This window comes from Ambystoma mexicanum, chromosome 5p, assembly GCF_040938575.1.
Source record: "Ambystoma mexicanum isolate Mex_15411 chromosome 5p, UKY_AmexF1_1, whole genome shotgun sequence".
Taxonomy (NCBI): Eukaryota; Metazoa; Chordata; class Amphibia; order Caudata; family Ambystomatidae; genus Ambystoma; species Ambystoma mexicanum.
Genome location: NC_090930.1, coordinates 128,487,056 through 128,500,620, shown reverse-complemented (window position 1 = coordinate 128,500,620; position 13,565 = coordinate 128,487,056). Strand labels below are relative to the sequence as shown.

At 45.9% G+C, this 13,565-nt stretch overlaps 1 protein-coding gene across 1 annotated transcript in view; it reads right to left on the bottom strand.

Annotated features, from left to right (window-relative positions):
* YIPF6 (Yip1 domain family member 6) overlaps positions 1–8,907 on the bottom strand; it is a 355,485-nt gene extending 346,578 nt beyond the window's left edge. The window contains exon 1 of the mRNA XM_069612519.1: positions 8,815–8,907. Within this exon, the coding sequence (XP_069468620.1) occupies positions 8,815–8,856 (42 nt within the window). The 5' untranslated portion in view covers positions 8,857–8,907. The remainder of the gene's footprint in view (positions 1–8,814) is intronic.
* Between the last annotated feature and the right edge of the window lie 4,658 nt (positions 8,908–13,565).

Below are 13,565 nucleotides of genomic sequence, written 5' to 3'. Positions count from 1 at the left end.
CTCCGCTGAGATCGAATTAGTCTGGGTAACCATTTGGGGATTGCCTGAAGTGTGGTTAAGCAGGGCCCAGATGCCAGCAGTAGATTTGGTAATAAGTTGCTTAAGCATTGCCGCCCCATCCAATTCATATTGCTTGGCTCTTCTGATTTTAAGCCACCTTTTATATTTCTGTTTTAGTAGTTTAATTTTTATTGCAGAGTCTGTAGTAACCGACTTCATTAACTGCCGAATTTCTCGCCTTAACCCTGCTTTTTTATGCTTAATGTCCAGATCAAAAATATGGATATGCTGTTTGTTAAAGGTTTCGCCTCTGTTGATTCGTTTGAACATCTCCATGGCAAGTGTATAATCATTATTAACCAATCCAGAGCATCGATATATTTTTTCGAGATTTTAGTCAAAAAATTGTAGTTTAGCTCGATTCCACTTCAATCTGTTACCCCGGTTGTTTACTGAGACATCTGATATGTTTGAATTTGCTGACAGAATTATTTGGGGCTCTATGATCTGAAAGGATAACTTTAACTTGTTATGATCACTTAGATCGGTATTTATTACCTTCAGTGTTTGAACACAGTTAAAGACAGTTGCATTCATTTATACATAGTCTAAAATAGCATGCTGGGCTCCTCTTTTCCATGTTACCTGGGCTGGGATATCTCCCCTTATATTTATATTCGTCATGACAAAATTTTGCTCTGCCATTATTGTGGACCAGGTCAATTCATTGCCTGATAATTCAACGTCTGCATTTGATATGAGATGTAAATTGAGATCACCCAATATTACAATATACATCAGTCCAACCTCTAATGCTAAAGGTATCCAATATATGTACAAGTTGCTCGAAAAAGTCATCAGATTTTAATGTGTTAAGGCACCAATATATATTTACTATTGCCAATTTTTTGTTACTGATGGACAATTTAACCACTTGAAAGGAGGTGATGGAGACTGGCAAAGCTTTGGTTGTAGTCCACTAGTTTTTTTAACCATCAATAAACCTCCTTTGGGTCTGCCCAGAGAACTTTTTTCCGCCGGTGTGAACAAAATTACATGCGAGTCCCAGATAGGAGGTAACAAAAGCCAGGTTTCCTGGAGGGCTATGATATCAATATCAATCAATTCCCCAGTGGAGATAGAGTTTAAATGACGATGCCCCTAGTATTCCAGGAAATCAGGCTTATGGATTTTGTATCTGTGAATAGTTATGCAGGCCTCACTTGATCTGATAAACCTGGCTGAGGTGATCCATTGCGAGTTGACATAACGATTCGTGACATATGGCCTTGCAACGTTGGAGCACCAGAGAGGGTTTCTTGTATTAAACTGAATCCCATATCAAATAGAGACATTCTTGCTTGCCAAAATGTATCTGCTACCAAGGATGATCGTATATATAACCGGGCCGAGGACAAGTCGGTATGGTTTATGAATCCGATCTGATCAATGTCTACCGTTGTTATAGGGCAGGAATTTCTGCACATATGTTGAGCACGCTTGAACGGTTCAAATCATATTTTTTCAATGGGGAGACCCGACACTTGATAATAAAACAATGGCGAGTCTGATCTTTTTTTCTTTGTTTTGAGCAGGTCTATCTCTTGCCTGGTTTAGCAATCTTGCCGAGGACATTTCCCCCCTCTCCCGATTGTTAGAAGAGGATGATTGGGGCCCCTTTAGTAAAGGCATAAGCGAAGGGTACCTTTTTTCCGAGTTTAACAATGGCATGACATTTTGGTTGGTGGCATTTGTCTGCAGAACATAGGCTTCAATAGATGCTTTGATTTCATCACGTATCTCCTGTCTAGAGACTGACAATAGATTTGGAGGAGGTACTGAGATCATTTGCATTGGTTGAGCTAAGGGGTTTTCGGCTGGCTTTAATTTGGTATTCTGTTCCAAGTAAGCCTCCACCGATGCCCTGATCTCCTCTCGTAGGTCAACAGTATGGGGGTCAACTTTCTTAGCTGCTTCGGTGGATATGACGGTCTGAACTGTATGGTCGTTCGTACTTATATTTTGGACAGAATTAGGATTGGTGTCTTGGACCCTGGCGGGTTGTACTGGAATGATTGTTTGCTGTAGGCTGTGTTGCTCACCCAATGTCATCTTTTGTGGTTGGATAGGCTGGAGCTTCATATAAGATTCAATTGAACTTTGTATCTGCTTCTGGATTACTGCCAATGCAGACATGCCACGAACGTTAGTATTTTGTTCATGGTTCTCATTTACAGCCTCAACGGTCACAGCTGATGGCATAGCGGCAACTGCCTCCAACAAGTTTGTCTGGGAAACCCGTTGATTATCAATGGATGTCATCATCCGTGCCAAATCATCCAATGGCTTGTATGGCAACTCTGGGACATTAATCTGCTCTACAGCCTGAGCATGTGTGCTGGACTGACCTGTATTTGCTTCCATCATTTTCTTCTGTTTGGTTCCACTAGGAAGCCTTGGGCTGGATATCTCTGATTTTGCCACTAGAATTTTACGTTTTTTACTAGCTCGTGAGGTGATAGATTTGGGAACCACAGTACCAAAAACTTCTAATATGTTTGTGGTAACCGTCTCTCGCACAGGCAGATCTGTCTCTGTCTGTTGCGAGGCCACAGGAGTTATGGTTAACTGTGGGAATGGTTGTTGCCACCGCCACCTTAGGGGAATTAGAATTAGCCTCCACCACTGTGTTTATGTCGATCGTTTTACTTTGCTCTACAGTCATTATGCAATGTACGACCAGCTTGGTGGTCTGCTGCGATGACAATGGATGGGTACAATGGATGGGTACAATTGTTTACTAGTGTTTGTGTGGAGGCTGACTTTAAGATTTTGGCGCTATTCAATTCCGGCTCATGAACTTGCATGTCCTCCTTAGATTGAGACCCGTTAGTTGAGATTAGTAGTAATAGTTGCTCAATATATGCGGTTTGCTTGTTGACCTTTGTGTCCAATACCTCAGAGTTTTGCAACAGCCAATAAGGCCGTATTCGTGGCAGCAAGGGTATTATTCAGGGCAGGTGCCTCCGGGAAGGAGCTCCTATATTTATTGATGGGATTAATAAAGAAATCGGGAGTCCCGCGCACTTGGATCAAACCTGAATTGCCTCGGCGTGGGGGCTATGAATGAAACTGATTCTTCAACAGATTCAGCAGGGGGATTATCTTTGTCTCTGGAAGAACCTATTGCCTCCTCTTTATTTATCACAATGGGACAGAACAGGAGATACGGCTTCTATAACTGTTTTGGAGCAATTTTTGTCACCTTCTTCAAGCTGAATTAAGTCGCCAGTATATCGAACAGATATATAACACTTTGATACTTTCTTCTTGAGTTTTATTGGGGAGGTTCATGAATTCAATGTCCTCCTTCTCAATTTCCCCTATCATAGTTAAATGAGCATGAGCTTGCCTTAGTTTTTGTTGGGCCAAAACAGAGCACAGTACTGGCTGTAGCATCCTATTACTCGGCAAATTGGTCGATAGTGTCCGCGTATCTTCTGTAAGACAGGCAGCCATTATCTGTTACGCTCACCTGACTCCCACGGAGGCGCTGGCCTGGTTCGCGCTGCTGGGACCTCTTCTAAGGTGATGCGCAGGGTTCGGAAGACGGACTGGACCGGGCCCCCAAATCTGGCTTGCCTGGCTCGCAGAAGTATCCTTCTGTAGGCGAAAATAGGGGATTAACTGTCTGCGGGGTAATGCAATCGGCCTCCCACTTTCCCCTCTCACCCTCCTCAAAACCCTTCTGTGATTTCTCGTAGCGTCTCACCTTAGGGTCTGGAAGGACGAGCTCTCCATCCTGCTTCTGATGCAGGGGCGCGTTGATATCCAGTTACTTCACTGGATTTTCGGATTGGTGAGGACCAAACTTGCTTGGCTTCCAGGTACGTTTTTTGATAAGAGGTTCCCCTTGTGTCCATGCATTAATGTACTAATGCTAGTGTCTTTTTCCCCATAGGGGCCGGGGTACGGAATGCCGGGGAACAGGCACCGACCCGAGATGAGAGGTGAAATCCTTGTAGAAATCAGGTAAGTCTTTAATGAGCGTTTTTTGGTAATGTCTTTTCATTCGCTCATTAACGCTGATGTCTCTTTTTCCCCTTAGGGGCCGGGGTCTGGAAATGCCAGGATGTGGCGCGGACCGGAAATGAAGAGGGAATGAATCAACAGGTAAGTCTTAACATGGAGATTTAGCTTTCCTTATTCCCTTGTCTCTCTCACCTTTTGTTCTGGTCTTTTTCTCCCTAGGCGCTGGGGCGTGACTGCGAATCCGGATGATCGCTGCTGAACATGGAGGCGCCCTGTAAAGGTGAGTGGAATGCGGCGCTGCAGCGATCGACGCGATGAGCTTTTAAATTAAAGTCTTCCTTTTCAGGATTGTCGGCGAGATGTCTCCGGGATGCGGATTTAGCAGGTAAGGACTTTTCCCTTCGTCTGTTCTCTTCTTCTCTTCCTTTGCAGGTGATCCAGGAGGCTGGCAGGCGTGGCAGAAGTCAGGATGCAGGAGCAGACACGGTGAGCGTCCAGCTGCTAGATGCAGAACACCACAAAGCACGTGTGGCTGTTCGGGTGGGGTTTAAATAGCCTTGGAAGAAGTTCCAGGTATGTATCCTTCCTTCAATCAGGTATGTATCCTTCCCCGACCACGCCCGGATAGTAAATTAGTCCCACAGGTAAAGTAGTTCCTTTCAGGCCTCAAGGAGGCCGGGATCCTGCAGCATGGTCTGCATCAGGTAAGTGCACCCAAGCACTCCCATAATGAGCCTGGCGCCTATGGCGCCAGGACTGATGTCTTTTATGAGCCTGGCGCCATAGGCGCCAGGACACTGTCCAAAGGGACCCTATATGGGGTTGCTGGGTCCTTCCTTGGGGACTGGATGTCCGCTTTCGGGGACGCAGGGCTTGAACCGGCTCCCCGGGAGCGGGCATCATGACATTATCGTGGTGTCTGTGGGAGTACCATTTGAACCACTTTCAGCATTTGCAATAACAGGTCTGAGGGTCTGTATGGGATCGGCACTCATGTTAGGGAGTGGCTGATCTGCCAGTCTTGTCACCGAAGGGACGGACTGGGCGGAATGGGAAGCACTGTCATTATTGTCCTCTCCCTCCAGAACTGCACTCTCACTTGGGCATAATCTAGGATGATTGGACACTGAGGCTGAACGCTTGGAGATTGCGCGTCCTGCACTCGGTAGTAATGCTGTTAAGCAACTTTGTAAAAGGGCTTTCCCAGTTATGTTGTCGCTGCATGGTCCATCCAGTTTCGCTCTTATAACGGATATGGGTGGCATGCTGCTAGTCAGAGTGTAGTGTGTCATTCAACTACTGCCGCAGTTCGGTAGTAAATCAAAATTAATAAACAAATAAGTTACTAATTTCACTCAGTTTCCAATTATTACTGTTCCCTTGTTAACGTGTGCCCGCTCAGGTATAAATAAATAATGATAGAAAAATAATACCACCACCAGGCACACTGAGAAACACTAATGAGTTATAGTCAAGAAGAAAGAAGCCAGTTGGCATAAAATAACACAGAAAATAAAATACAATACCAAATAACCAGCGCCAACACGCTCTCTCGCTGACTCGCTAGACAGCAGCCCAAAACACTTCCCCAAAGCACTTATCCAAATGCGTGCGCACAAATGCGCACGCGCGGTTCTTTTGTATGGTTCCGGGTGGGTGGGCGTGCAAGAAACTAAAAAAAAAACTTCAAAAAAGCAATACGTTTGCCATTATAGGGTAAATGATCTGCTATGGGCCAATAGTAGGTTCAGTAGGTTCAGTGGGTAGAGTTCAGATCTCGAGTACCAGCCAATCAGAGGCTAGATGTGTCCGTGATTGCAGCGTGACACCCGCGCCTCAGCTCGCTCGCGGTTTTTTCCACGTCAGATTAAAGACCTTTGCAGTAGCCAGCAGGACAGCAAGACAGCAGCCCAAAACACTTCCCCAAAGCACTTATCCAAATGCTCGCCACAGACAGACGGTCTGTCAAGATCCTGCATTTGGCTAGATACTTTATGTGAGGGGGCAGGGTCTTCAGTTAGGGCCATGTTCATAGCAGGGAGTTTACTCTGCTTACTAAGCACTCTCAATCTCCTGCGCTCACTAAGAGCTGCAACCTCCGCTACACGATCCCTGTTAGTCATTGGCAATAAGGCCATGGTGTCAGCTAATAACCCCAAGGCCAATTTAGAGATAGGGTTGGCCCCAGTCTCCTTGTGTGCTGCCATCCCAGTTCTCATATTGGGCTAAAACTACAACCCACATTAACAATATGAATGAATAGAAAGCAGCACATAAAGTGGAGACTACCCTTCCAGAAGAAAAACAATCAGCCAGCTGACAGCAAAGACTCGAGATACTAACCACGCCAGGATGTGTCTTGTAGCCCCCCCCAGTGGATCCGGGACGACGCTCCCGCGCGTCCACCCGATAATCCACTGGTGCTGTATAGCAGTGACACGACTGCCCAAAGTGCCCGACATGCCAGGGCTGTAGGGTGGAAGGTGGGGAAGCTGCTCCGCGAGGTCATGGTGCGCCAAGGCTTCACCGCGGAAAAGCGAGCAGCCGCATCCAGCAACACCGCCGGCGTGAAAGGAAAGGACCTAGCAGGAAGCTGGAGTCAAGCAGCATGGAAAGCAGAAAACTACTGCCGCTTCCGACATCTGCACCAGTACCACCAATCCTATATGTGTTTCTCGGCCTGTCTTTCTCCATCGATTAAGCTGTGGCCTGAAAGAAACTGCTCCTTCGTGTGCTCTGGCTCGCTCAAAGTGTGCTCTAATACTTCGCCTTTTATCTGTGTGGGCAATTCAATGGAGATCAGGGGTGAGTCTTTAACAGCGATTGCCTGACTCTGCCCGACCATGGTAATGGGACATGTCCAGTAGATGGTTCAGGTACTAGTCGGTTTTCTCCCAGAGCGGACTGTCTGTGTAGCAGACTTCGTGAAGGGAAGTGGGAGGGGGGTGGAGCGGGTAACAGTTCCCAGATATCCTACCTGGTAGGCTGGGTCAAAAGGGATTATAGGGAGGGGTGCGGGGGTGAATACCGCATTTCGCCCAAGGTGTCCCACTCCCCAAGGCTTCTCACCCAGGTGATCCTCCCACATTGGTCCACCCCCAGGAACTGGATCCAAAAGCGATGGCCGTGTCCTGGCTATCTGGATGACAGATTCCCGGGGAGTAGTCAGGGAGACACCTTCTGGTTTCTCACACCACCCAGGCCTCACTTTCAACATCCTGGACACCACCCCAGTCAAGCACTCCCAGCAGAAACCCGGCAGACAAACCTTCTGGTCCTTCAAGAAATTCCCAGTGGAAGCCCTCGTCAACCTACATCTTACATGGATCAAACACCCCCACCCGAAACTGCAACTCTACTGGAAGCACTCAACGCCACTCTCTCACCCTCCATCGACCAACACGTGCCTCTGAAAAAACGCACCTGCAAACGGAAACCGTCGGTACCATGGTACATGCAAGAAGTCAACTTCATCAAAAGAGTCATCAGGAAATAAGAGAAAACCTGGCGGGACTCCAGGACTGCATCCAACCTGGCGCTCCTCAAGGAAATCTGAGCAGCCTGCCGACAACTAATCAACACAGCCAAGGCCTCCTATTATCAGAATACCGTAGCAGAAGCCAACAAAAGCAGAGGCCTCTTTAAAGCGGTCAAGCACTGCATCAACCCGCTACCCAACTCTGCCATACCACACCTTAGTAAATACAATCGCATCCTACATTTGAGACAGAACCTTTATGCAATGAAGGAACGTATATTTGCTCCGAAAAAAGCGAATTGCCAAGACACTATTATTTGTCGTTTCTGCCAAAATCCTGACAGTACAGAAACAACGAAACATCTGTGTCCTGCTCTAACTCTGTAAAGAACAACACAACTGTCAGAATACGTTACTAATACTTAGTCATTGTCAATAGGTGAGTAGTGGCACTTGTTTCTTCTAGGAGAAAATCCAGCACGAGTTTGTGCAGGAGTGAACTTCTTAGACAAAATGTTGGAGCAAAATGTTTGAATATAACCAATAACTAGGTTAATTTACATGTTAAGAGATGGGTATAATCCATAGAAAGAAAATCAGTATGCCTCTACTTATTTTTCATGAAAGGAAAAACAGCATGAGTTAATGCAAGAATAAAAAATGTTTATAAGAGTCGGAATATAACCAGCAAAAAGGGTGAATTACCCGACTAGAGGCAGACAAACTTGAAAGAGAGGAAATAAGCATGCTTGAAAATGATGATTTGTAAAGGATTTCATGATGAATTTGTACTTTTTCTTATAAATGATAAATTTGTAAGATGATTGTTGCATGCGTAAAAATTTGTAATAAACCAGATCACAATTCAAAAAAATGACTCAAACTGTCAATATGTATACAAGTGCACTCAACCTCTGGACAATGGAAGGCCAGGTTGACCCTGTTACAATCTGAACTATCTGCAGGTTGAACACAAATCACAGCAGCGAGCCCTTAACTCAATGGGTTATCTAACCCTTCTTTTCTTTACAGACTGGTTCCTGCTGTGACACGGCAAATTATTAACGATAGCCAACGTCTTGCAATAGGTTTTACTTTGGTATAATAATGTAGCAAGACATACACTACAGTTTTGACAGCTGAAGACCCTCTGCTATATTCTTTCCTACAGATCACAATTTGAGGGGTGGGTAATTTGCTGACCCTCCCCTTTTACACATGGTGCTCCCTGAGCTCCCCTTTGAATCATATATGCTGGGGGGCGGGGGGCTCTGTCCTGCCCGCCTCCCTTCCATCCTTCTCACCAGCGGTTTGCTGCTCTCTTCCTCAGCTTCCGCCATCTTCATCAAACAGTGCGACGTGGAGACGGATTCTGTGTCGTCATCAAACAGCGACGCGTCGCCGCCATCACGCCGCAGCTGTCGGTCTCCGTAGCAACGCTGAGACGCACAGAGCGGCGTAGTGCAGTCTATGTGCTCATAAAAGCATCCATGACAATAATGTTGCTTGCAAAGTCAAAAAATAAGACGGTTTGTTATTGAAACCATGCACCGAACCGAGGGAATATACTAATTTGCGAGGGATTTAAAAAAATTACACTCTTTTGTATGATGTAAATATAACTTGTTTAAATTTTACTTTTATGGCGAATGTGAAACTTAAACATAGCCACGGAGTACTCATGTGCTGGAAAGCATTTGACGATGACGGTCCTATTTCTATTTTAATATAGCAAATTGTTACATAGAATACACTGACATCACTGTCAGTGGAACGTATAGATATTAGAACGTTCTCTTGTGAAGAATGTTTGTATTCACTCTACTCCCGGTGGTCCTGTACTCCGGGGGCGTAATAAAGCTTCCATCTAAAGCTTATATATAGCTCTCAACTCACACGCTTCTGGCAGGTGTCACCTGCCCTGTAAAGGGCTGACTCACCCGCCAGGCCTCCTGGACGCCCATTCATTCCAATGGGCGTCTCACCCGCCCAAAACAAAATCGGGTGATTTCACCCGCCTTTACGACACAAATGGTTGAGAGCTATGGCTTATACTTGTGTGATAATTTACTACATATGGCGACGAGGACATAGCCAAGGCCCCCGGAGCTTCCCCCTCAGCCGTACAGAGCACAGAGTCTCACGTTCAACATCCCGCGGCCGCCCGCTCCCGTGCCCATATTCCAGTGCTGGCCCTGCCATTGCTGCACACCATCTACGCCACACCGATTGTAAAGATCCATCCCCATCGATCGAGGTGAGAGCACAAGGGCGGTGTGAACCAAATTGTACCGTAAAATTGGGCAAGGTACTGGGCTGCGGTGAGGCATGCGGGCACTGCGTCCTCCAAACTCCAACGGCCTTTGCCTGGCAGAGTAAAGGACCCAGCAACGTGCCTCAACGGGACAGCCATCTTGGGGAACATCACTCCCGTTGCATGGTATTATTAAGCAATGTTATTAAGGAGCGCATTCACAGGCGCGTTGGATCCTGAGAGGGAGCGTTTACATAAGATTGTAACGTGGGGTGTGCAGAGTGTCTGGGAAAGCCTCTGCAACGCTCGCATGCAACATCCATTATCAAGTGAGCTACCATCTACCATACTGTCCATTCAGGACAGTAGGAGGATACAACACAATCACTTATTCCAGTCCTAATTCCATAACTTTCGAAAGACCCCACCATGCAGAGCGTCCCGCCCCCAACAAAGTATCTCCCATGCCCTGGAAACCCAGTGTGTCCATGGGAGCAGTGGATTGATGGCTTCCAAGTATATTTGAGGGCTGCTGGTGGAAATAAATTCAACGATGACCTCAAGGAAGCGACTCTATTGAATTGTGTGGGAGCAGAGTGCCCTAAGGATATTCAGGGCGCTTCCTGAATCCGAAGATGCAGGTGGTGATGGCAACCACAAGTTTGAAAGTGCAATGGCTAAACTTGCCAAATGTTTCGGCAGTAAGACCAATGTGGTACTAGAGAGATACAGGTTCTTCTCCAGGAAACAACTGAAGGGTGAATCAATTGACACCTACATGACCTCTCTCAGGGCACTTATGTCAACTTGTAATTTCACAGGCATCGGAGATGAATACTTGAAGGACCAACTTGTGCTAAATGTAGCTGATCCACGAATACAACAAAGACTATGGCAGACAAAAAACCCATCATTGGAGCAGGCCACAGAAATAGCAAGAAGCATGGAACTGGGTGATCGCTGCATGAAGGAAAGATTTGACCAGAGTGGGAACATAGAAGTGAAAGCCATTCAAGATAATCCTGAGGGAGACATGGGCGAACCTGTACTGGCAATGGTGAGGAGAGCATCGACATATGGTTCAAGATCCAACTCCAGTAGAGGAAGACTTTCGGAATACGGCAATCAAAATCCAGGACGTTGCCAAAAATGTGGTTGGTACAAACACAATGACACCAACAAAGAATGCCCGGTGGCAGCTGTTGAGTGTTACAGATGTGGCTTTGTTGGACCCTTTGCAAAAGTCTGCAGGAACATGCGCGAAAGGGTCAGTAGATCTAGCAGGTTTGTCAGACGACCCTTCGCCAGGGCCCCGAGAGGCATGGTAAGAATTGTCGAAGGAGATCAAGGACATCATGATAATATGTTAAACATCAATCAAAGGAGTCCTCAAGTACAGATACTCACCGTCACCTCCCTGCAGCAGTCTAAAGGACCCTGGGTGAATACGCAAATTAACGGCATATCGTTGCCCATAATGGTGGACACTGCGTCCCCATACACCATGGTGGACGTCAAAACCTTTCTTGAAGAATTATCAGGCAAGATGCAAGACATACGGAGCACTCCAGTGAAAGCAACAGGATATGGGAAGACCCCTATAGACATCAATGGATGCACATGGGTGAAACTCAAGTTCCGCGACAGAGAAACGTATTGTAGACTCTTCATAGCAAGAAATGGCTCATCTGTGGTAGGTTGGGAGGAACAGACCGTCCTCCGAGTTAGAATCCATCCTGGAGAAGAAATCCCCATATTGAGTGTACTGAAGGACAATACTGATTTTAAATTAGCACTGGCAAAACAATTTCCTGGAGTGTTTAGTGAAAAGATTGGACTGTTGAAGGGCTTCCAACACAAGATTGTCTTGAAAAGGGGTGCCATTCCCATAGCGCACAGATTTCGAGGAGTTCCCATTGGGACAAAAGAAGCACTGAAGAATGAACTTGTGCGTCTATGCAAACAAAATATCATACAGCCCATAGAAAGTTCAGAGTGGCTCGCTCCAATAGTGTTGGTGAAGAAGCCTGATAACTCCATACGGATGTGCGTTGATTTGAGGGACCTGAACAAGAGCATCTGGATTGATAGACATCCCCTCCCGAACATAAGCGAATTGTTAACAACTATGAAACCAGCAAGATATTTCAGCACCCTGGACGTATCCTCGTCTTATCACCAAATTGCTCTGGAAGAAAACTGAGTCTTACGTCATTCGTCACTCCCTTAAGTGCATTTATGTTCAAACGAATGCTGTTCGAGCTCGCTTCAGCTGCTGCGGTCTTTCAAAGATTAATGTCACACCTATTTGGGGGCCTGGAAGGCGTGCACTGCTTCCAAGACGACATCCTCATCTCAGCCATCACTGAAGAAGAGCATGACGCCAAATTAATGGGTGCCTTACAAGTAATCCAGAGAAGTGGCCTCACTCTAAAATTGGACAAATGCAACATCATATGCGATAAAGTGTTGTATCTTGGCCATTCTATCGATGCCAAGGGCATCAGTCCCAAGAAGGAGCTAATGGACACTATACTGAATATTGCTGAGCCAGAGAATAAAGACCAGTTGAGGAGTTTCCTCGGCATGACGGAATACTATTCCAAGTTCATAAATGTCTATGCCAATGGGACCAGGAACATGAGAAGTCTCATGAAGAAGGCAGTAAAATTTGTGTGGTCTGAGGAGTGTAAGGTCGAGTTTGAAAAGATAAAATCCAACATCAATCGAGTGCCAGCTTTGGGAATGTTTGACTGCAAAGCCAAGACAATCCTATCAGTTGATGCCAGTAAAGCTGGTTTAGGTGGGGGTATTAGAACAACTACAGAATAAGAACATGGTGACAATTGCATTCGCATCAAGGGTATTGAGAGGAGCAGAGTTAAATTACTCCACCATTGAAAGGGAAGCCCTAGGTGTGAAGTGGATCCTACAACATTTCAGGAACTTAATCTGGGGTTTACACGTTCTGCTCAAAACAGACCACAAATCACTAGTTCATGTCCTCCACTCCAAAACACCTCACCTCGTATCACCAAGAATTAGACGATGGATACTCGACATTATGCAATATAACCTCCATGTGTGTTATACGCCAGGCGCACAGAATCAAGTAGCTGACTGTTTTTCCAGATTAGCGACCAACCAAGACACCGAGATGGAATGCATAGATGGAGACGACATCATAGCCACTATAAACCCAACCATTCCCAAAGATGAATGGAAAAACATAGCCGACACTGATCCAGAACAGCAAGAGATTAGAAAAGCCATAGTCAATGACTGGAACGAATTTACTCAAGACCTTGCAGACTTCATACCTGTCAAGGAAGAAATATCCATGGATAAGGAACATGTTTATAGAGGTGATCGTGTAATCCCACCTGTACAACTCAGAAAAAGATTGCTCAACCTAGCACACGAAGGACACCTAGGAAGAAGCTTGACGAAGAACAGGGTGAGGAGCAACTACTGGTGGCCAAACATGTGGAGAGAGGCAGAAGAAGTTGTCAAGAATTGCACTGCCTGTGCCACAAGTGACAAGTCCAAAGTTCTAAGAAAGACACCACTACAACCAATAGAGCCTCCTAAGAATGTGTGGTCTAAACTGGCAATAGACGTCATGGGACCCTTTGAAAACCTTGAAGCTGTTAGAGTATACATCATAGTACTCGTAGATTACACCTCTAAATGGACGGAATGGGGAATATCAAAACAAACGTCACCACGAAGAAAATCACAGAATGTTTGACAGAAGTATTCAGTAGAGAGGGAGACTCCAAGGAATTAGTCTCCGACAAT